General features: G+C 47.4%; 3 protein-coding genes across 10 annotated transcripts; 1 reads left to right on the forward strand and 2 right to left on the reverse strand.

The window, feature by feature from the left end:
* Window positions 1-21: 21 nt before the first annotated feature.
* LAMTOR1 (late endosomal/lysosomal adaptor, MAPK and MTOR activator 1) lies at window positions 22-5,514 on the reverse strand. The gene is made up of 5 exons (XM_004683164.2): window positions 5,326-5,514; window positions 1,805-1,947; window positions 1,496-1,573; window positions 976-1,102; window positions 22-655 (listed from the first exon to the last, which is right to left on the reverse strand). Exons 1-5 carry the CDS (start codon window positions 5,365-5,367, stop codon window positions 563-565), a joined length of 483 nt encoding a protein of 160 aa, XP_004683221.1. The 5' UTR covers window positions 5,368-5,514; the 3' UTR covers window positions 22-562.
* A 1,983-nt stretch (window positions 5,515-7,497) lies between these two features.
* TOMT (transmembrane O-methyltransferase) lies at window positions 7,498-11,142 on the forward strand. Of its 2 annotated transcripts, XM_012725028.1 has the most exons (4): window positions 7,498-7,526; window positions 8,334-8,610; window positions 9,642-9,862; window positions 10,175-11,142. In XM_012725028.1, exons 2-4 carry the CDS (start codon window positions 8,352-8,354, stop codon window positions 10,493-10,495), a joined length of 801 nt encoding a protein of 266 aa, XP_012580482.1. In that variant the 5' UTR covers window positions 7,498-7,526; window positions 8,334-8,351; the 3' UTR covers window positions 10,496-11,142. The 2 variants fall into 2 exon arrangements, with proteins under 2 accessions (XP_012580482.1, NP_001269009.1); NM_001282080.1 differs by lacking the exon at window positions 7,498-7,526 and having other exon boundaries at window positions 8,352-8,610; window positions 10,175-10,495.
* Window positions 11,143-11,149: 7 nt separating this feature from the next.
* Window positions 11,150-19,486, reverse strand: ANAPC15 (anaphase promoting complex subunit 15). Of its 7 annotated transcripts, none has more exons than XM_012725323.1 (5): window positions 19,468-19,486; window positions 12,676-12,805; window positions 12,058-12,117; window positions 11,636-11,773; window positions 11,150-11,484 (listed from the first exon to the last, which is right to left on the reverse strand). In XM_012725323.1, exons 2-5 carry the CDS (start codon window positions 12,793-12,795, stop codon window positions 11,425-11,427), a joined length of 378 nt encoding a protein of 125 aa, XP_012580777.1. In that variant the 5' UTR covers window positions 12,796-12,805; window positions 19,468-19,486; the 3' UTR covers window positions 11,150-11,424. The 7 variants fall into 7 exon arrangements, with proteins under 7 accessions (XP_012580777.1, XP_012580781.1, XP_012580775.1 ...); XM_012725327.1 differs by lacking the exon at window positions 19,468-19,486 and adding an exon at window positions 14,123-14,253 and having other exon boundaries at window positions 11,150-11,472; XM_012725321.1 differs by lacking the exon at window positions 19,468-19,486 and adding an exon at window positions 14,123-14,253.
* Between the last annotated feature and the right edge of the window lie 3,308 nt (window positions 19,487-22,794).

Raw genomic sequence — 22,794 nt, forward strand, 5'->3', positions numbered from 1 at the left:
AGAGGGGCTGGGACCAGCACACAGATGAATATACTTCCTTTATCGCGGGTGACAAACCAAAACAAAAGCAAAGAAAAACCCCCAAACATGTAAAAACCCAGGGTGCTAGAAATACAAACTTAATTCATTCAAATTCAAGCTTGTCCAGACCCTGGTCACAAACCCTAGTGAGGTGCAAGTGAGCACCAAGTCAGGAGAGGGGAACAGGAGTGAGGCCAAGAGAAAATGGGAAGTGGACACCCACAGACCTCCAGTGATCACTCCCTGTGTACCTCCACCTTCCCAGTGACAGTAAGGACCTACCAGGATGAGTCCCTTTGACCTCCACCCCACCCCTGGCCAGGCTTCAAAGGCCAGTCCCAAATGGTTCTACCCTCCCTTGTTCCATCCTCACTTGCTCAGGCTTTTAGCCTTACTCTTCTCCTCCTCCACATTCTTCTGTGTGATTAGTAGCAGGTTAGGGTACTGTATAAGCCGCAGTGAGGCTGGGGGCCAGGGCAGGCGCAGGGTGGAGATGGGGTGAAGGGAGGAGAAGAAGAGCTGTCCAAGGCCCCTTCTCTCTTCATGGGATTCCAAACTGTACAACCAGCTCCTCTTTTGCATCCACACGGATCTGAGAAAGTGCACTGTAGGCATAAGCAGCTATCCTGGAGACCTGAGATAGAGGACCGGGGAGGAGAGTAACAGAGAGAGAGAACAGTAAAAAGGGAGCTCCAGAAAGCAGGGTGAGGGGAATTAGATAGTGAAAGAGGAGGGGGAATGATGGGAATGATGTCAAAGAGAAAGGCAAGGAAAAGAACAAGAAGGGCAAAGAGTAAAGGTAAAAAGAAGATTAAAAAGTCAGACTGAAGTGGGAGTAAGCCAGGGCCCCATAAATTAGCAGGCTTCCTACCACCTACCTACTCCGACAGGGGGGAGGTGAACCCCTGCCACACCCCTGCAGTATAGTGAGGCAGGATAAGGAGAGGCTCTCACCTGCTGCAAGTCAGAGAAGGGGATGGGTTCGCTGGCCAGCACTTGGTGGGGCTGGCTGGTGAGAGACGGCAGTGGTGGCAGCTTCTTCCAATGGGTCAGGCTGCTGCTCAGCACGGCCAGGCGGGTGCTGGCAAAAGGTAGGGGTGCAGTTAGGCCAGTCTGCTCTGTCCTGCCTAGCCCAGGTAAGCCTCCCTTCCCCAGGCCAGAGAATGGGGAAGAGGTGTATATGGGTACTTGGCTAACCACAAATTCACTCCAGCTCCACCTCCCTTGGCCTCCGCACCCTGGAGTGTCACCAGTCAAACAGGGCTGACAACAACATTTACTGAGGCACCCAGGTGGTTTGTGGCCAGGCCTGAGCTGTGCGCAGGTAAGAAACCTGGACTAGTCCCAGGCTCCAAAGCTGGCCTTGCGAGGAGGTTAGTCAGTAGTGGGGTGTGTGTGTGTGTGGGGGGGGTGAGTGTGGAGTCCAAGCGGCCCAAGTTACTTGGGTAAGCACCCAAACTAACAAGGTACCGACCTGTACTGCCTTGCCCGGTCCATGTACTCATGCTGCTCCATGCCCTGGGAGTCTGCAGCAGACACGTCGATGATGTTGCTTTGGGGAGAGGAGGCAGAGAGAACATGATACGCACTTTGAGGAGGGCAGACAGGACTCTCTGACAGCACCAGGACTATCTGACACTGTGTCCCCACCTACCCAATGGAACAGGGCTGAGTCTAGAGGGACTTCTCCCACTGACCTTGTCCCATTCCTCATTTGTGGGTCTGGTTCCCTCTAAACCAGCTTTTAACATGGCTGTCCCAGGCTCAGTCCTATGATGCTCACCTGGCTGTCTTGGCAAGGATGGAGGAGAGCAGGGCCTGCTCGTCTGTGCGAGCAGAAGGCAGGCTATGGTAGTTGGGCTCAGCTCCATTGAGGGCTTTGGTTGGGGGGCTGCTAGGCAGCAGCAGCTTCCGCTCCTCTTGGTCCTAGGAGAGGCCATGGGGGAGAAGTCACCAGAGTCCTTAATCCAACCTGCCATTCCAGGGCTCTCCAGTTAGCCCAGCTCTGACCTTTAAGCACCAAATATTACTTTTATTAGGAATACCCCAAGTGCCCAACTGTATGTAATGTCAGATAAGACTCAGTTCTTGCCTGCCATTAGGAGCTCAGCTGAGCTGGTGTCTAGGATGAATTAAAGTGGAACCAAGCAAAGTGTAGGACATTGAGAGGATGGACAGGAGCACAAAACAGGTATTCAGAAATAGCCATGAAGCATCAGAAAATAGCTCAGCCACTGCAGGAGCCAAAGGAATAAGTACTGGAGGGGAAACTGATGTTAATCTGGAGCCCAAGAACGCCCTCCTGCTTCAGGTCCCCTCCTCCTCTCTAGGATGGGGAAGCTCTAGGCCCCAAAGGAAAGCAAGCCCAACCTCTTAAAGGCCTGTTCGCATAGTGTCTTAGGGCAGGGGTCCCAGCTACAGCCTGAGTCCCGCAGTTCAAGTTCCCTTGAGGACATGTCCCTTTGACACTCAAGTAGTATTCACCTTCCTCTCTCCTGAAGCTCTCTTTGCATGACGCCCAGAATCAAACTTGGTGCACCTGGTGTTTCCTGAGCCCAACTAGTGGTAGAGCTGTACCCTCCCCCACCAAGTCACCAGATCTCTAGTAGTGTGGTGCCAGTAACTCCCAGCAGCCTTGCTGATGCTAGCTAATGCTGATCATCACATCCTCCAGGCCCAACCTGGAGCTAGAGCAAGTCTCCTGGTCTTTATAGTTCTGTGTGTGTTTCTCCTTGTTCTATTTTAGTCTCTTATTCTAATCTACTGCAAATTTTATGGCTATGATCCTAACTTATGCCCATCTACTGCAAATCCCTGCTGCCTTTGTGTCAGCTGCAAACTTGATACGCAGACCTGTTATCTATCCTAGCTATACAGAGCAATGGGTGCCCAGGACAAAGCCAAAGACAATGGACCCACCCTGGCTAAAAATGGCTCACACCCTTCAATGCCAGACCACCAGACTCCTCAATGCTCCTCTCCAAGCCTTCAGCTCCTACCACTGTTCCCCTGTCCACAACTCTCTTTATAGAGGGCCACTTCCTCCTGCCCTTCCTGGGCCACCCTAAGAATACAGAGCCTTTTTACATTTTTCTTCTCAAGTTTGTGTTGCCTAAGTATCCTCAGTTCACGACAGCATGAAAACTTCTGCTGTGGGCAGAAGTCCCATCACCTCTCAATTTCTAGACATTCTACCTCCTCCCTAAATATAGAAAGGCTAGAGGAAAAAATGCTTGCAAAGTTAAACTATCTCTTAAGGAAAGCATAATAAAGACTAAGTTTGGTTGTTAGGGGTCTAAATTTCCCCAACCCTGTGTAAGACAGATCTTACTACAGAACAGGGAAGTTTCTCCTCTATCAGGAGATCTTCAAGACCAAGGTTGCTTTCCTAGAATACCCAGGAAAGGCTTCTATTCCACTCAGGAGTGGACAAATAACATCACCTCACTCCACAAAAGGCAAGAGGGAGGTTTTTCACACCAAGGTTTGTCCCTGAATCAATGTCAACTTGGGAGTCAACAATTCACTGCCTGTCCCAGCACAGACACATTTGTGGCCTGTACACTGATTAGCCACCTGGATACAACAGGAACCAGATTGGCCCAATGGATAAAATACATGGTTTGACATCAAAACACTTTGGCTGCGCTTAATCACTTACCCTCTCTGAACTTTCCCTTCATCTTTTAAAAAGACACAGCCAGTACCTATATGACAGATGTTTGACAAAAGCAAACATAGTTACCTATAGAAGGTAACTATAGAAGACCTTGGGAAAACAGTGTTGTATGTTTCTTTTTATCATTATAACAAAGGGGCAGAGGTGAGAGTGGGAGAGGGAATAGTGAATGGTTATGGCTCACAGACATCTAAATAGGTCTTTATCACATAAGACCTAAAATCACCCAGCACAGATCAAGCATGGTCTCTTGGAAGTTAGAAACAAGTGCAAGACCACCGAGGGAATGAGACCGCAGAGATTCAGGAAAGCAGCAAACCCAGCTCCCCAGCTAGAAGCTGGTGATCTTTCTCATAAGGCATTCATCATTTTTCAGAATTCATACTGTGCTTTAAGGGACAATTTTCACATTAAGCAATGGTTTCCCCAGCTGGCAGGGATACTGGAAGGATCCCTAATAGGCTGGAGTAAAGTGAGAGATACTCGACATAGGAAGAGTCTGTGTTTATTGGATGTGTGCACAATTAGTAAGGTCCACAAGCCACACAAACCTCCCACATAAATGGCATTTTTCCTAAGCTTAAGTCCTTAACACAAAACAGAGTTATTTGAGTCAATGAGGAAAAACCTACTTCCTAAATATCAGTGAGATAGTCCATTTTTTGTGTCCATCTCCTCCACTATACTGTAAGCTACTTCCTGAAAACGTTCTACTTTCTGGGTGTCTCCTGTGTGTTGAAATGTAGAAACCAGGTTTAGAAGCAATGAAATTGCCAACAATTTGAAGTTCGTTCTTGAAAAGGTCTCCCCCTCCTGAAAGAAACTGAGAGGCAGGAAGGGATTAAAATATGGAAAGAAAAGAGAATGCATCAGGAGGAAGAGGAAGAATTTAAAACTGTACAAATCTCTGCAAACATTTCTAAGGGATCAAATCTATGAATTCTCAGGACAAACACCTCTCTAGCTAGAGGAACCCTGAGACTCCTGCACTGAGGCAAGCCAAGCTGAGCTCCCCAGGCCGGCCTCTCCCTCAGCACAGCCAATGTTAAACCCAATTTGTTGCTTCCCAAATTCCGGCAACTCCAGATATCCTCACTATGTCTATTAAACCCTTCACTGGCCAACTAAAATGCCACCTACTTCCAGAGGCTTCCTTTGATCTTAGACCACCAGTTTCTTCTCCAACCCCAGGCACTGAGAGGAAATAAAATTACTGACTCATGTCGGGACAAAACTCACAGCCTCAGCTTATCCACCTCTACAATGGGCTCACAAAGTTCGCTAACACATACAGAAAGCACAGGAAGCTGAAAAGATAGTGTTTCCCAGGGACCTAGGATGAGGGTCCTTGAAGTTGTAAAGGTTTGAAGGTAGAGAGAAATGGCAGGGCTGGAAGGGAGCGGGATAGGCAGTTTGCCCATTACAAAGTGGTGACTATGTGGAGAGACTTGGGGCTTTAAAAGGATAGGAGCCCGGGCCCGACGTCTCCTCCGTAATCTGTCCCCTTCGGGCCTCCGTACTCAGTGAGCCCTGCAGCCGACTCCCCTCTTCTGCAAGCTTTTTTGGGGGCCCCATGCCTCAGGGTCTCAGCCCTCATTCCCAAGCCCCGCCCGCCACGGCCGCACCTGGTCCGAGTCCTCGTTCTCGCTGCTGTAGCAGCACCCCATGGCCGGGGTCGGGCCGGGCACTCAGGCCGCGCGGAGGAGGGACGGCGTCCGTCAGGAGCCCTTCCGGTCACATGACGCGTGGCTCAATCCCGCAGGCAACCACCACCCACGCGTCTACCCCTTCCCAGAGAAGCTTCGTTAGAGCCACAGCCACGGCAACAGGACTTCCGGTCCTGCCTATACCGCGTGATCATCGTCGACCAATGGGAAGGCGAGTCACGCGCGTAGCGTGACAAGAAGCGAACACGTGAGGAGAGCAATGGGCGGGGTGGATCACGTGACTTCGGCGCCTTCTTTGGGCCGCCAGATCCTGCTGTGGGTTCTGATAGTGGCCTTGAAACCGGGCGGCTACCGTTCTGAGCCAGTGAGAGAACTTATGGCAAATGCCGTCATGATACGTCCTCCTAAACAGCATACAAAAGGCGAATGGGATCCAGGACGAACGTTTAGAGTATATGGGGAGGGGGGGGTCACACATAACCCCAGAACAACCTTCTCCAAATTAGGGGCCATCGACTCCATAGTGTCCTACAAAATTTTCAATCTGGACTTGGAGTCTTAGACTTTCTGGAAGAAGGGGCCTTAAACCTTCACAAGCTGAAATGGAGTGAAGCTCAATCCAGGTAGAGGAGGAAGAGACCACTTTTGATCATGCCTTCAGGCATATCTCTAATCCTATTTACAGCAGCTGGCTGTTCTCAGTGATCTAATACACAGAGCTGACCATCAGTGCTCTTACTGTTAGAACCTTTACAGTATCTTCCCTTGAGCCCTCAACACAGGTCCAAGTCTGTCTTTTAAGGATTTGCAGAGAGGGCCTCCCTGGTTGCTGAGGGGTTAAGTCTCGCTGTCAACAACAGCCTGAGTTCCATCCTTGGCCAGGGAGCTAACCCACAAGTCACACAGCATACCTCTCCTGTCTTGCCTACTGCTCTCCTTAGCAGTGCATTTCTGTAGATATACCTGTTATGCCCTTGTCTCTGGTGAATCTTCCCCCCTCTCCAGCCCTTCTCTGTCCCTGGCCTACACCTCAGCTGTTCTAAGCAATTAAAAAAAAAAAAAGGGAAAAGGATTTGCAGTCATTAGACACTTGATGTCCATTAGGTAGTGGGTGAGGGAGTGGGCTGGGGTATTGAGCGAACATTTTCACTAGCCATACAGCAATACTGATTTTCCTTGACTGCTCATGTGGCATAGCACACTGTCTCCCTTGTGCCTTGTGTCTGCAGGACTCTACACAAAGGGTAACCTCCAATTCCCTCCTTTGACCCCATTCTTTTTTTTTTTTTTTTTTAAGATTTATTTATTTATGCTTACAGAACTGGGGCACAGGTAAGAGGTGTGGTGGGTGACCTCTCACCAGAGACTGGGTGGGCGACAGAGCAGGCAGATGTACTGAAATACACTGCTGAGAGGAGCGGCAGGTGGGTCAGGAGAGGTCTGCGATGCCTTGTGAGTCAGCTCCCAGGCAGAGGATCAAACTGTTTCCTTGGATTGGGAAAGCTTCATAGTAAAGTGCTTTAACCCGTTGCGCCACCAGAGAGAGCCCCTAACCCCATTCTTTTGGCATCTCAAGCTCCTGTGCTAATTATCCAGTGTTGATTAATTTACTTATTGATCAAACATATACTGAGTGTCTGCAGTATCTCACATATGTCTATCTGGATATGTGGCAGTTGACAAGGTAGCCAAAAGTCCCTGTATTCAAAGAGCAGCCATTCTAGTGATCACATTAAATTATATTCTCTGTTCCTGCATCAGTCTCTTCTACCAAACTTAGAATTCCGGAGGATAGGGACAGGATCTGATGCTTCTCTGTGACACAAACCCTGGCACTTGCTTAGAGAAAACATGAATTTTGAATTGTTATAACCTCCCATTACCTTTACTCACACTGCGCTCCATATCCTAATCTAAAGGGCTGGAGAAGAAATCACCAAACCCAGTGGTTCTATAACCACTTCTTGAAGCTCCTGAAGGGTAGGAGTCTGTTCTAGCTGTCCCTCGGGCTGGTAATTTGAACTGCAGGTCTCAGGTGACAACAGACTCAGTATCAATAATTGAGAGCAGGTTCAGTCTGTCTCAGGGTTCTCCCCAACCAAGGACTTCCCCTCCTGTCCTATGCTCTGATCTTCTCCAAGCAGGAACCTCCAGCCCAGGTAAGCAGGGTCTTTGATTATGGGTTCCCAAACACACCAGTTCAGACTCAGCACCACTCACCCATTCATACACTGTTTAATTTTTTAGTCCCCAAGGGCCCTGTAAGGGTCAGCTCTGAAGGGGAGGATGGTCCAGGAAAATAGATGGCACTTCTCTCCCATAAGAGGCTAGGGTGGGAGTATGTGCTGTACATATGCTTATGAAGGTAATTCTGAGCAATAATAGACAAGAGGAATGAAAGGGAGAAAAACAGGACTGGAGAAGTACAGAATTGAGGACTCCTCACATCTCCAGGGGAGACGAGACAGAGGGAGTCAGGGTAGAAAGGACCTCTCATCCTAACACCCTATCAAATAAGTGTTTTTGTCTTTTACTGAGGCAGAGCACGACGACAATGAAAAGGTTTCTGACCACAAAGCTGTGCTGTTATCCTACATAGTAAAGGATTAGAGGAGATTAAACAGGCAAGAGGTAGGGTGGAAGGAGGATATCTCAGAGAAGAACTGGTGAAAGGAGTCCAAAAGAAGGGGTGACAACAGAAATAAGGGGAATCAGATAAAGGGAACAGGTGAAGATGGTACCAAAGGTCAGAAGTGGGAAGAGCTGGTCTGGGGTTGTTTTTTAAAGTTAGCATGGAATCCTTGGAGGTGTAGGGGCTTGGAATCAGACCAACTTGGGTTTAAATCCTAGCTCTGCTATGTGACGCTGAGTGGAAGATTTAGTCTTTCTGAACCAGTTTGTAAGCAACAGGAACAGTCACAGCTGCTGGTAAGGACTGTGTGGGTTTCCTTCCCTGCCTCCCTTAGCCCCAGGGCCCAGGAACCATGTCCCCCGCAATCGCACTTGCCTTCCTGCCACTGCTGGTGACATTGCTGGTGCGGTACCGGCACTACTTCCGACTGCTGGTGCGCACAGTCTTGCTGCGGAGCCTCCGAGACTGCCTGTCCGGGCTGCGGATTGAGGAGCGGACTTTCAGCTACGTGCTCACCCATGCCCTGCCTGGGGACCCTGCTCACATCCTCACCACCATGGACCACTGGAGCAGCCACTGCGAGTACTTGGGCCACATGGGGCCTGTCAAAGGTCAGTGTTCCCTAGCTTTTTACTCTTGGAAGTACCCCCCAGGTGGTGAACAAAAATCTGGGATTTGCCACTATCTTACTAGGTAAATGGGGCAGGTTCTTGATCTTCTCTAGGTCTTTTTCTTCTCTTGAAATGAGGGGACTGTGCAAAGTCATTCATTCAGCCAGTAAACATTTATTGCCATTGTTTTTAGGTGGGGATACTCACCTCTATATTAATAAGGATGGTGGCAATTGCCACCTTTTTTGTACTAGGCATGTGCTAGGTGCTGGGGGGAAAGGTAGACACTAGGAAGGCAGATACAAGATGAATCAGCCACAAGAGCAGGCCTCAGTGGAAGCCTAAAACACAGGGGAATGACCATCTGAGCACATAAACTGTAACTTTAATTATCTGTTGGGCTTTTCCTCCCCCACCAAAAAGGCTCCTACATTCCAAGGCGAAAAAGATATCCAACGAGCAAGACAGGAAAAATGAAACTGGAAGTTCTTGCAAACAGAATGTTAGCAAGCCTAGCAAAGATCTGCCAGAAGCCCGGTGGTTTTTTGGCCTGGGCCCTCTTGGAGGAACTGAGCCTAGACTTGTTTTTGAGTTGACCAGGTAGATGTGGGGAGGAGGGTAGAGTAGAATGGGGAAGGGCAGAGTCAGCTGCATACACAAATACAACCTGAAGGAATGTGCCAGCATGGTCGATTCTCTTTGGGATGGCTGAGGTGCAAGTTATAGGTAGGAAGAATTGAGAGCTGAAATTGGAAAGGTAGAATATGGTTAGGTACAAGAAGTCCCAAATGTCGAGCTGAGGATCCCAGTCAATCCCAAATGCCTTTAGAATCATAGAGATCATGGTCACAAGATTCCTAGTGGCTGGTGTAGAGACCACCAGAGACTAGTGGTGTAGAGACTGGACTGAAGATGGAAAACCTAGGGGGGGTAGGGGCCGCTGGAGCAGTAGGGACTATAATTTGAGAGAAGAGGCAGGTGAGTATTTGAGAGCTTTTTCTGTCAAGGACAATGCCCATCTGCCCCCATAGGTCAGATCCTGATGCGGCTGGTGGAAGAGAAGGCTCCTGTTTGTGTGCTGGAGCTGGGCACTCACTATGGCTACTCTACACTGCTTATTGCCCGTGCCCTGCCGCCGGAGAGTCGCCTTCTCACTGTGGAACGGAACCCCCACACAGCAGCAGTGGCAGAAAAGCTCATCCGGCTAGCTGGCTTTGATGAACACACGGTCAGCCCTTACCTCCCCGACCTGGTCAGCTAGCCCAGACCTTGCCCTTACCAGGCCTTCTCATGGGGAAATTGAAGGAATCACTTGTTTGGGAGATGTCACCCTGAAGGGTGTTTGAGCTCCTGTTCTCTTCCAAGTCACTTGCACATATTTTCTGTAGATGACAAAAAAGCAGCTAAAAAGTGCCCGGAGACTAGTAATCTGGGTCCACACCTTAGCCTGCTCCTTGTTAGCTGTGTACTCTTGGGCAAAGCACTTGCTCTGTGCATTTCTGCCACTTCAATGACAGAAGGAAGTCACAGTACTACTGATCCTGATGTTTTCCCATCCCAACAGGTGGAGCTCATCGTGGGTAGCTCAGAAGAGGTGATCCCAAACCTGCGAAGCCAGCACAAGATGAGCCGGGCAGACCTGGTGCTCTTGGGACATCGGCCCCGATGTTATCTACGGGACCTGCAGCTACTGGAAGCCCATGCTCTGCTACCTGCTGGGGCCACTGTATTGGCTGACCATGTCCTTTTCCCTGGTGCACCTCGATTTTTGCAGTATGTCAAGAGCTGTGGCCGCTACCGCTGCCGCCTCCACCATACTGGCCTACCGGACTTCCCTGCCATCAAGGATGGCATAGCCCAGATCACCTATGCAGGACCTGGCTGAAAGCCAGGCCCAGGGGTACTTATGGCTGCTCCCAAGTCCTCATCCCCAAGCAAGGACATCAGAATAACCCTACCCCTCCCTGCTAGTGGACTGATACATACTGGGCTCAAGGCTGAGGGTTCCTTCCCCCCTTCCCCACTCCGGCACCACTGATGTGAGACAAAAAATTCTCTCAGGCTGCTTGGTCCACTAGTCCCCTTGCTTCCAGAGAGAGCCATGGACTGACAGGCCAAATGGCCTGAGCTCCCAGCACAGCTGGCTCAGCAACTGCGGGTCTCCACAGGAGTCTGTGCCTTACTCTGAGATTTTAGCCACTCTCAACATGGAGGAATCTGGTGGGAAAAGTTCCAGGGACCTCCCAGCTCTGGGCTTCACAAAATTCCCCTCTTCAGCCCATGCCATCCTGTGTGGGACTGAAGGAAACAGAAAACACTAAGAGGCCTGGCAAGAATGGCTGGGTACAAACTTGGCCAGAGGAAATAGCAAAGAAGCTTGAACCCAGAGCCAGGGCCCACCCTGGCCTTCTCTAGCCCCAGCCTACATGGCCAGTTAGGTTTACCTGAAGTCCCTTGAGTGCCCCCTCCAAAGCTCAAAAGATAATGGATTCCTCTGGGTCTCATCAACAAACAAGGAACAGACATGGGGGAAAAAATATCAGTCCTGTGTTTTTATTAAAGAGAATTAGAAATATTAGACCTGGCAACCAAGGGGTAAGGTATCATTCAGAAAGACACACTGGACTCAGGCCCTGAAGATTCAACGGCAGACTGATGGCCTGGAAGAAGCCAAGGAGGTCAGGTCCTGGCATCAGCCAAGGAAGTGCCCAAGGATGAGCTTTCAGGCACTGGAGCAATGAGCTGGTTCTGCAGGAAAGTCAGGGTAGGCTGGGCTGGACTGGAACCTCCTTGAGGATGCACTGCCTTATCTTCCTAGATCATCCACTGGTCCTGATCCTGTTCATTGCCTTCCATGTCCACCTGGAGAGGAGGCTGGGTGTGGGTGGGGAGGGGTCTCAGCCACCCAGCCAGCCCTAGTACCAGATCCTGCCACTAGCTGGATCCAGAGTTTCTATACCCCTTGATCACTGGTTAGGTTAGGGCAAGGGCCCCAAAGCAGAGGCCCTCCCCACACCTCACCTACCTCATTGACCTCGCCATCATCAGGGGACTCATTGTAGTCATTCATCTCATCCATGTCCTGCATGTCCTCATCATCCTCTGAGTCCTCTTCACTATCCTCATCATCGTCTTCATCTTCCTCTTCCTCATCATCATAGTGCTAATGAGGTGGGGAAGAGCCCATAGGCTTTATAGGCCTGCCTGGACCTGTTCAAGGGCTGGCCCACTTGACTCTCTCGGGCCAACAAATAGCCCCGTTGAGTCTGGCAATCTGGTGCATGTTTTGCAGGATCTTAGTATTGGACCCAACAACCACCCCCTCTTCTGGCCTCCACCTAGAGGTGAGGACCACAACTGCTCTGGGGTCAGAGGTAGAATCTTCAGAATCAGAACTGAGGCTCAGTCTACCCTGGACCCCACACCTCAGTCCTCAGAGCCACTCACCTCTGAGGCTGGCTTGCCAATAGGTACCAGGTTGTTGTCTTTCTCTGCGATGCTTTGGAGCTATGGTCAAAGTGGGAAGAGAGTGGGACATGGTTTGAGTAAGGCAGGTCAGGGCAAGAGACTGGCCCACCCTGCCCTCAAGGAAACCCACAACTATGAAGAAAACATTTACTTCCAGTTTTCAGCAAGATTCACTCCCTTTCTCTCCTGTCACCTGCTACTTACTCATGAACTTGATCCAACATTTAATGAAACTCTCTGGACCTTGGTTTGCTCACGAGATTATGGTGAGAGTGAAGTGAGAGATAATCAGCCTAAAACATAGCATCTGCTAGGTCCCAAAATAGTCAAAATTATTATTTCCTATGCTTTAGGGAAAGAACCTGAGTTGAATATCAGGAGCTTAGGCTCCAGTCTGGTCCAGAGTTTCCATGGTGGCCCAATGAATTAGAGTAACACAAATTAGAGAAGAATCTAGGGGTCCCTTACTCCCAGCCAAATTCTTCCAAGTTAAGATCAAAAAGCACCTCCAGGGCAGATCTCTAGAGTAGGTGGGTCATAACCAGTGAAAGGGGGTCCCTGACTAAGGTTCCACAACTGTGCTAGATCATCACTCACCCAGGCCTGATGCTGCTGTTCTTGCTGCTGCAGCTCTGTCTCCTCCACACAGGGTCGATCCAGGTTAAACCACAGTGTCTCAGTCACACGGGGAAAGAGTGAAGGAAACAAGGTGGACATGGCTCCTAAACTGAGAAAAAGGGTCAGGTAAATCCAGTTCTTGATTGTATTTGGTTTTGGGTTTTATTTGGTTACAGTTTGATTTGGGCTGGGGTACAGAAGGTATACAAGAAGAGAAGTAGCTCTTCCCTGTGGGAATCAGACAGACCTGGGTTTGAATCCTGGCTTTACCACCTACTGTTTGACCTTGGCCAAGTCACTTAACCTCTCTGAGGTTAAGTTTCCTCATCTGTAAAATGGGAACAACAATTATAACTCCCCCTAACCATTTATAGTTTAGTGATGGGTAACTGAAGCTGTCTGACGAAGGAAGTAAAAGAAAGCCTAGTGTGGTGATAGAAATCCAAAATATACACTGGCATTAGAGTTAGCAGGACACTCCTGAAACTATTTCTACCTTTTCCAAACACTAAAATCTTTTTGCCCCTGATTCTGTACTACACTCATCCAGTATCACCAATTTAGAACCCTGATGACCTCTCTCCTGAACCACAACCAAACTGGGTAAACTGGAGGGAGTGGTGTTCCACTAGCAACTGGTTCAGTAAGACATTTTAAAGGCAATGGTTGAATGAACAAAAATAATAAACACGTGAAGAACAAATAAATTCAGTTTTCATTGAGCACGTTTTCCTGTTAACCAGGAAAACAATCTGAATTAGAACCTCTCAGCTCACAGGAAAATTGAGGCCCGGCAACAAAGACTGACTCTAGGTCATACAGTAACTGGGGATTTCTGACACCAGGCAGGTAAAACATCCAGGGGGAACAGAAGAAAAGACAAACAGGACAAAAGGATCTACGTCGTTCTGATTTTGTCCTAGTTTATTTGCCCTTCCGGGGATCTCAGTGTTCCAGCTCGTGTAGCAGGCACAAACATCACCCACCCTCAAAACCCAGAAATAGTAAGGCCAGAGAGACAACAAGACTCCCTAAGTCCAAGACCTCGCAGCAAAGCTACCGCCCACTCTTTGCTTATTATCATAATGAATCTGAGGTTGACCAACAAGAAGGCTGGGGGCGGGATGCGCACAAGAATGAGCCTTTGCAGGAATGCTAATCACGAAAGGGAGCGGAGCCTGTGCAAGGCCAATTAACTGGAAGAAATGTTGGGAGACAGGAGTTGACACCAATGAGTGACAGACCTTGTGAGGCGGGGTGGGGCTTAGTCTCGAGGAAGTATCCAATGAACTGGCACTCCTTAATGTTAAAAGGAGTTTGAATATGGAGCTCCTGATGAGGCGGCTCAGGCTAACTGGTTCTCTCTGGGACAAGGGGGAAAGACCGAACAAGCAGGCAGCAGCTTAAATCTAGCTTCCGTACTTACCGCGCCCGGAGGCGGCAGCCGGCAGCGACCCGGAAGCGCTTCCCTCAGTCTGAGCGGAAGCACCCGCCAGAACCCGGGACACACCAGACGCATGCGTGTTGGCTATCCTTTTGTTTCTCACTCCCGCCCCCAGGCCGGATGTGACGTTCATACCTTTGCTAGGAATGCAAATATGCCACGCCTACTCTGTTGGCCCCGCCCCTAGTCTCAGCCAATCAGCCTCTCCCGCCCGGCTCTGCCCCTGCCCTCGTGTCCCCAGGCAGTATTGGCTTGCTGACATCTGCTGAAAAATAACTGGCGGTCACTGGCATAGCACTAGTACTGTTTGTCTTGCGGCGTCCCCTGAAAATTAGTCGGCTTCTACCCCAGAATCGTTGGGTGATTTTATGCCCCGCCTGTGAGTGCTCTCACCCAGTTTTCCATTTGGGAGCATATGTTCATTTAGGTGCCTGCAACAAAAGTATTCTAGTCTCTACCAGTTCAGGCAGTGCTAGAAGCTAGAATTAGATCTAGAGCACGACCCTTGCCCTCAAAGACCTCTCAGTCTAGTGGAGAAACCTGACTCCGCACCACTCCTCTGCATTCATTGGTCTCTTAAAATTGCCAATTCAAAAAAAAAAAAATTGCCGATTCAGCTCTGCATTTGAGATTACGTACAGTTGGGTGACTAGTCAGTCTCAGGCACAGCATTCTTCTGCCTGGGAAGTAAGCAGCCCTTTCCAGGCCTGGGGCAAATCTGCTTAGTGGTCAGCCTCATCAACTCCCACTTCTTTGCCCCATGCCTCTGTTGGAGTAATCTCTGACTCAGCCTCCTTTTCAGAAATCCGCTTGTCTTCTGGCAACAAAGGTCCTTTCCAACTTAACCCACCACCCTCTTGGTAGAACTGGTCAGAATAGATGTGTGACTTTTAACAAGCATTTCCACCCCCCACACCCTCTTTCTGTACTCAGTTTCCTCTTGAACCAGTATTAGAATCTAACCTACTTCCTTTGTTGGACTGATGTGAGGATTTGATGAGGTGTTTTATCCACTTGATTATGTTTCCAAGTGCCTTTGGCTGTTATAAAGTTATTTACTAAAGAATAAAATTTTTGGCCTTCTCTGGTGCACAGCAGGGTAGAACGCAGCACTGCAAGCTAGCTGCTGCCGCTTCAGTGCAAGTTCGATCCCTGCCTGCCCTGGAGGTGATCCACATGGCTCCGTAGACCTCTCCTTACCCACCTGCTGCTCCCCTCGGCAGTGTATTCATCACTCTGCCTGTTCTGCTCCCCACTCTGTCTCTGGTGAAGCCTCTCATAGCCCCTGAACCTCTAGCTTGTACCCCAGAGTACAGTTCTGTATGAATAAATAAATCTTTAAAAAAAAATAAAAAATAAAATTTTAAGGCTTGAAAATGTCTACCCTTTTTATTCATTCTGTACATATCTACTGAGTGCCCTACTATATAACTGTGACTATTCTAAGTAATGGGCATACAATAGTGGAGTAAATTTTTAAAAATCCTCATGAAACATTCATTATAATGAGAGAGATAAACAAAAAAGATAAAGTGGTGCCTCCTTGGTGGCACAAGGGATTAAAGCACAGCAATATGAAGCTCTCAGTGGCGACTGCAGCACTAGTTCTATCCCTGGCCAGGTGACTCACATGGTGCAGCAGATCTCTCCTGTCTCACGCACTCTCCCCATAGCAGTGAATTTCAGTAGATTCACCTGTTCTGTTACCCACTGTCTCTGGGGAATCCCCTCACCCCCTGCACTTCTGGCCTGTACCCCAGTTCTTTCATGCATAATAAATAAATCTTAAAAAAAAAGATAAAGTGTTCAGGTTGTGGTAAATACTAAGAATAATTCTAATAGAGAAACATTTCAGGAAGAGAGCAAATACAAAAGAAGAATAATCAAAGAAATGGGAATGAGACACTGGCAGGGGGGATTTTCAAGGGGACTAACTGGAACTCATTTTGATGTGTGTTGAGTTTGAGATGCCCATAAGAGTAGAGATGTTGAGGGAACAAGTGGGCATATGGGTCTGAATGTCAGGAGTGAGACATTGCTTTACAGTGCAGAGCTTTAACCTGTTGCGTCACCAGGGAGGGCCCACAAAGTTGTCTATTTCCCAAGCCTATCATAATCTCCTTGAGGGCAGAGGCTGAATGGTTTCTATATCCCCAGGCCCAGCCTTCCCTCTCCCTTCTCTTACTCACTTATCTGTTCCTTTTGTAACCTATGTCCCCTTCAGCCTCTTCTCTTGCTTCTTTTCCTTGTAAGACATCTATCTCTGGCACCTTTGCCAGAGATTCCCCTGTAACCTACAAAGATCCTCTTCGAGGTTCAATAAGTTATGATGACTGGTTAGCTAGGGGGAGGGAAAAGGGAGAGAAAGAAGTGGAAAGTTTGGGTGATTTACTGTTGGCTCAGATGACTAAGTTAAAGGTGGTGCCATTTTTATATATTCATTATCCTTGCCAAGTGCTATGACTTTATTTCAGCTATACTATAATTAAGACTCTAAGAGGCTAAGAAATTTGTTTGATTGTCTTTCACTTGTTGTACAACAAATGTTTGGTCAACTTTTATTTAGTGTCAGCCAAGTGCCAGGTACCTTAATAGACCCTAGGGACAGAGAGATAAACAGAAATGAATCTGTCCTGGAGCAAAATATAGTCTGTTCAATAGTAAGAGGGAAGCCTATGAAAGGCATTACCAAACAAGGTAGTAAATGTTAAAAGCAATATATACAGAGATTTCTATGAGAGCACATGCAAGGAAACAAATAAGTGGATATGGATAAACTGAGTTTATACTTTAGTTCTAAGGAAAGAAAAATTTGAGTGGGCCTTGAGGGATGAGTAGGAGTTTTTTGTCTATCACTAGCCTGATAGAAAAGTGGGAGAAGGGAGTACACAAAAAAGGAAGGCACTGAGCAGAATGTTTTTAGAGAACAGTGAGAATGATTTGGGGAAGAACTTGGTATCTGGGAATGGAGATAGATGAGGAATGTGGGACTAACTCTAATAGGAAGGACTTTGATGACCCTAAGATAAGGTGGATAGGATGGGAGCCCACTACCCTGGGCCTTACCTTGCTGACTTGCTGGGACCTCCATATCCCCAAACTTCCATTTCTCTCATATAATATCCTAACCCTGAGTTTTTATTTATTTATTGGGGGGGGGTGATGTCAAACTGTTTTATTAAGGGACTTTTGGGGGGAAATAGATGGGCTGGGAGAGATGTGATCCTATGTCTTTGGGCCAGGTGAGATCTCTGCTTTACAGTTTCAGTCCAGAAGGAAGTGTTACCTGCATTCTTTGTGTCTTACATAAGTAAGGTGTGAAAATTCAAAGCAGGAGGCAGGACAGGGATATCCCAATAATCACAAATAAATCCAGGGCCCATAGGCTAGAGGGAGAAATCATTGGCAATGTGCAGAGAATTCTCCAGTATCCAGGAAGGACCAGAACAAAGTGATATGAATTTAATACTAGTAAGAGCTACTTAACCCTTTTTTTTTTTTTTTTTTTTGCCACAATCCTTTAGGAGTATGACTGGCCCTGAGAGGGGACAGAGGAGAGTGTCACAGTCACTTTCACTTACACTGAGGAAACTCTGGTCTTCAAAGGGTTTCACACTCATAGAGTTCTCTTATCCTCACTCTAGCCATGGAAATCCTGCCTCCATTTGACATCTGAGGACTATGAGACTCAGAAAAGTGAAGTAACCTATCCATGCTGAGGATACAGCTTAAGAATGTCAATCGTGCATTTACTCTGCAAAGGTTTCTTATGGGCTGGTCTGTGCTTGGTGATGGGAACCCACAAAAACTGGGTCTGAGTCCCCATCCTCTGGACTGGAAGCTGTCAGTTTAATTGGGAAGCATACAGTAAGTCATTAGGCCCTTGAGAAGAGGTCTCTGCCTAGCCCATCTGCATATTCTGAGTTGCTAGCACAGTGTCAGGCACAGAGAGGCCATTCAGTATGTCCAGTATGGGCTTTCCCTTCAGTCTGAGTTCAGTTACATTCATGGGATGAGTGTTATGATGAAGAAGTGTTCTGAGGAGAGTGGGATATGAGAAGAGAGGGCTGTCTCTGGGACTGGGCTGGTGAAGAGGACTCTTTGGGGAGATGAAACATTACAGGAGGAGACTTAATGGCTAGGATATAGTGCTCAGTCTTACCCATAGAGAACATCCACTGGCAGAGAGCAGGGTGCAATTAGAAGTCAGCCAAAAAGGAGAGTGTCCTGCCTGCTTTTTCTTTTTTTTATATATTTATTTATTTATGCATACAGAACTGGGGTATAGGCCAGAGGTGCAGGGGTGATGAGAGGATTCACCAGTAACAGAGTGGGGAGCAGAGTAGGCAGATCAATGAAGTACACTGTTGAGGGGAGCAGTGGGCGAGACCGGAGAGATCTGCCACGCCACGTGGTAGGGGCCTGGGATAAGACTTGCACTGAAGCGACAGCCAGCTTGCAGTGCTGCATCCTAACCTGTTGTGCCACCAGGGAGGGCCATCTGTTGCTCTTTTTAAAGTCCACATGGTGAATCTGCTCTACTCCTAGTTCCCAGCAGCCTCCTGTTCAGGAAGTCAGGGGAGGAGTCCAGAAAGCTCCATACTTTGTCATCTGATTGGTTATAAGCATTGCCTGCTTACTCAGAGGCTGCTTTTCACCTCTCCTCTTGTAATAGAACCACAAGAGCCCTATGAGAGGAAAGCAAGGGACGGGGGAGAGGGGAGAGTAGGAAGAGTCAGGGTAGAAATGAGGTTGGGTAACGGGAGGAAGGGGCCACCAGCAAAGGCATGCTGTTTTGGAAACTGAAACAGGTAAGGTGGTAGATCGCTTTCTGAAGCCTGCAGTGGGAATGCTGTCATATCAACTTTTATTTTAGTTGGTTTAAATATCCAGAGAAGGTTTATTAGGCTTTTACTCAAGTACAATTTAGACTAGAAGAGACTAAGAGACTAGAAGAGAAAGTTTCAGGCTCCCTGAAGGGGGCAAGACAAGGGTTTTTACTCGGGTGTTGGCAGCAATCCCCAGTCATAGGTAGCTACACTGTACAAATCCTCTAGCCCAGGGCAGTTAGGGGTGGACTGCATGGATTGTGGTGGTTGTTGATTTTCTACACATAGCTTTTTACTTTTCAGATTTTGCTGGTGATGTGTATTTCTCCCTCCAAGATGGCGAAATGCTCCATACCATCCCTCGGGAAGGTCTCACTGCAGTCACTTTGGGGCCCACTGCTCACCTGGGACCCTTGGCCACCCACTCCCAGCACACTGCTGTTATCACTTAGAGAAAATAATTCTTTAACAGGATAGAGGGTGTAGTTGATCTCTTACCAGCTGTTTAAACAGGATTCTAGCTCATTCCCTTCAAGCTAAAGCTGTGTTCCTCTGCTGTCTCATTGCTCCCTGAATGAGTAACATCTTGACTTTAGACTTCTAACTTCCAAATCTGTAAGAGAATAAATCCATGTTATTTTAGGCACTGCTGCCAACACCTCAGTAAAATTCGTGACAGCAGCCATAGAAAACGAATGCAGACCCAAGGTCCCCTGGGTGGTTGAGGGTAGACCTCAGAGCTGAACCAGAAGCCAGTAGCAACTGAATCCCCATCACAGGATGATTTCATTTACTGCCTCCTTCTTCTGTATTAAGGGAAACTTAGGTTAGGATTGCGGTGTCTTGTTCAAAGTCAGAGTGAGGACTCCACAGGCAAGGACCCCTGTCTGCACACTCCAGATGCCACACCCACATTTGATGTCTTGTTTATTCATTCAATAGGTATTTACTGAACTTCTACTGATGCCCAGGCACTGTGCTAGGGGCTGAAGAATCACAGGTGGACTTTCATGATGTCTAGAGACTAGGAAGAGACATGACTTATGTTTAAAGATTTATTTATTAGTACAAGAACTGGGATGAAGGCCAGAGGTGCAGGGGGTGAGAGGATTCACACAAGACAGAGTGAGGAGCAGAAGAGACAGACTGACTGAAATACACTGCTGAGAGGAGCAGTGGGCAAGTCAGGAAAGTTCTGCTGCACCATGTGGGTTAGTTCCCTGGCTGGGGATCAAACTCAGCCTGCAGTGGCTGGTGAAATCTTGACAGGGCTGGGAACTTTAACTTCTGCACCTCCAGGGAAGCCCCAGAAGGGACATGATTTAAACAAGCATACAACGAAGGGATATGTGCCCTCTTGTGTTCCCAGCAGCACTATTCAAAAGAGCCAAAAGTGGAAGTAATCCAGTGAACCCTAAGGGCCCATCAATGGAAAAATGGATAAATAAAAACACAAAACACACATACAATGGAATAATGTTCAGCTATAAAAGGGGGAAGTTATGGCACATGCTGCAGCATGGATGAATTTTTTTTTAAGCATGGATGAATTTTGAAGACTATGCAAGGTTAAAAGAATCAGTCCTGTGGGGAATGGGATCAAAAACGGGGGTGGGGTGGGGAGAGAAGTGCACGGGATTATGGTGATGCACACGGGTGACTTGGTGATGGGAAACCCGCGGGGATTACAATTGAGATGGAAAAAAAATGTACAAAATGATGTAAAAATAAATTGTTATATAAAAAAAAAGAATCAGCCCTGTAATTATCTGTGGCAGGACCATGTGCTGATCATCACAGAGTGAAACCATAGACTCTGCCCCGAAAGAGGCATTCTGCTAGTTGACCCCATGAATTAGATGATTTACCCAAATCATAATGGGAAATCATCAATATACATTATATAAAACAGGAGCACTACCATTTGTCTTCCTAGATTAGTTAATTGTCCATCTGCAGTAATGTTTAAAAAATAAAGACTAAGGACCAACCACTTTTAGCTTGGCAATGTGAACCTTTCTTTCTGAACCTTTTTTGTTTTCATAATGGCTGATGAAAAGAGTTTGCCATAGAGATCGTTTTGATGGACATCAGATGACACAAGGCAGAAAGGAGTGCTTTAGAGGTTATGCTGTCAAACTTGACAATACTCAGGTGTAAATATGGGTAACTTGGGTTTGTGAAGTTTTTGTTTCTTTTGTCAAAAGTATAATTGTGTAATGAAATTACAAAAAATAAATAAATTAAAATAAAACACCAACCACAAATCTCCTCCCCCAAACAGGAGGTATGGTGCTACCATACATGCACCCATGGGTGAATATGGTTCTAGATGGTGTAAATGCATAGTATTTTTCTGGAAATATACTGAAGGAACTAGGGTAAATGATGGTCTCATGTTTACATTTTTACAGACACATATACAGTATCCATAACTGATATGCAGCATCGGTATTGTAAGTTATATATTGTACACTTGTTATTGAAATTTACATATTTTATGAAATCGAATCATTCTGTAACTTGCTTTTTTCTCTCAACACTTTATATATTTATATGCATATACACATGTTATATTTAAATGAGTTACGCTTTACATGGTCCCCAAAACAAAACACTATAGACAAGGAAAATTCTAGTCCTTAATCCTTTATCTTCACCCAAAGCAATCAGTTTTTATATTTCCTTTTGCACCTTTCCAAACTTTTCTTACAATAACACATAACTACTTCAACTCACTTTTTTAAATAAAAAATATAGCATTCTGTTGACCATATTCCTGTGCTTTTCCTCTTTCATTTAACACTGTACTTGGAGATTTTTCCACATTCATACACCAAGAACGTTCTCATTCTTTTTTATCAGCTAATTCATTTAACCAGTCTCTTAATGAACGATAAAAGAGCTGCTACCTAGACAAAGCCTGCCTTCACTGACAGGGACTGACCAAGTGGTCCAGGTGGGCTTAGAAAAGGGGTGGGGGCCTCCCTGGTGGCACAATCGGTTAGGACGCAGCACTGCCAGCTAATGGCAGTCGCTTCAGTGTGAGTTCGATCCCCCTCCCCGGTGGTGATCCACAGGGCACAGCAGACCTCTCCTGTCTCACCCCCTGTTCCCCTCAGCAGTATACTTTGTCAACCTGCCTGTTTTGCCCCACTCTGTCTCTGGTGAATCCTCTCACCACCCATGGACCTCTGACCTGTATCCCAGTTCTGTATGCGTAAATATAAACAAATCTTTTAAAAAGAAGAAAGGGAAAAAAAAAAAAAAGGGTGGGCAGGTGTGGGGACACCTCCTGTCCCAGGCTGAAGGCTGCAGTAGGGGCAGCAGGGAGAGAAAGTAGGATTAGGACGCAGTCTCCCCTGGCTCCTGGGAAGTGATTTTTCTCTGCTGACATTTCCTCAGCCTGGCTTGTGTTCTTTCTCCTCACTCTCCTCCCATGCCACTACCTGGGGCCCCACTCAGTGGTTCCTCTTGTGAAAAGCTGATGGGATCACAGAGCTGTCAGGGCTCTTTGGTTGTGGACAAAATATAGGATGGTGAAATCCAGGACTAGAATTTTCCTTGTCTATAGTGTTTTGTTTTGAAGGACATCTATGATCACAGAGCAGACTAGAATCAGTGCAGGGATTTGAAGAGCTCTTGGGTGTGAAGGTGATGGGGTTCCTGCCCCCAGGCCAAGACCCCTACACCATCTCATTGCCTCACTGCTCAGCTCAGCTGCTTTGTGAAGTTAGTTGGGTGGGAAGACAGATGTGGGTTTGGAAGGAGACAGAAGATCTGGTCCAGAGTCTTGTGGTTGCTGCATCTCCCTCAGGCCTGAGC

Source organism: Condylura cristata, unplaced genomic scaffold (assembly GCF_000260355.1).
Source record: "Condylura cristata isolate star-nosed mole 26May11 unplaced genomic scaffold, ConCri1.0 scaffold00015, whole genome shotgun sequence".
In the NCBI taxonomy this organism is placed as follows: Eukaryota; Metazoa; Chordata; class Mammalia; order Eulipotyphla; family Talpidae; genus Condylura; species Condylura cristata.

What these genes read in the sequence shown, in the direction of transcription:
- LAMTOR1 (XM_004683164.2), bottom strand. Translation starts at nt 5,367, where the DNA reads ATGGGGTGCTGCTACAGCAGCGAGAACGAGGACTCGGACCAG. An exon ending in GACCGGGCAAGGCAGTACAG is followed by an intron (nt 1,103 to 1,495) that starts GTCGGTACCTTG and finishes ACCTTTTGCCAG; the next exon opens with CACCCGCCTGGCCGTGCTGA. An exon ending in CCTTCTCTGACTTGCAGCAG is followed by an intron (nt 656 to 975) that starts GTGAGAGCCTCT and finishes CCTCTATCTCAG; the next exon opens with GTCTCCAGGATAGCTGCTTA.
- TOMT (XM_012725028.1), top strand. Translation starts at nt 8,352, where the DNA reads ATGTCCCCCGCAATCGCACTTGCCTTCCTGCCACTGCTGGTGACATTG. An exon ending in CCACATGGGGCCTGTCAAAG is followed by an intron (nt 8,611 to 9,641) that starts GTCAGTGTTCCC and finishes CTGCCCCCATAG; the next exon opens with GTCAGATCCTGATGCGGCTG. An exon ending in GCCCTTACCTCCCCGACCTG is followed by an intron (nt 9,863 to 10,174) that starts GTCAGCTAGCCC and finishes CCATCCCAACAG; the next exon opens with GTGGAGCTCATCGTGGGTAG.
- ANAPC15 (XM_012725323.1), bottom strand. Translation starts at nt 12,795, where the DNA reads ATGTCCACCTTGTTTCCTTCACTCTTTCCCCGTGTGACTGAGACACTG. An exon ending in AACAGCAGCATCAGGCCTGG is followed by an intron (nt 12,118 to 12,675) that starts GTGAGTGATGAT and finishes CTTTGACCATAG; the next exon opens with CTCCAAAGCATCGCAGAGAA. An exon ending in TTGGCAAGCCAGCCTCAGAG is followed by an intron (nt 11,774 to 12,057) that starts GTGAGTGGCTCT and finishes CCACCTCATTAG; the next exon opens with CACTATGATGATGAGGAAGA.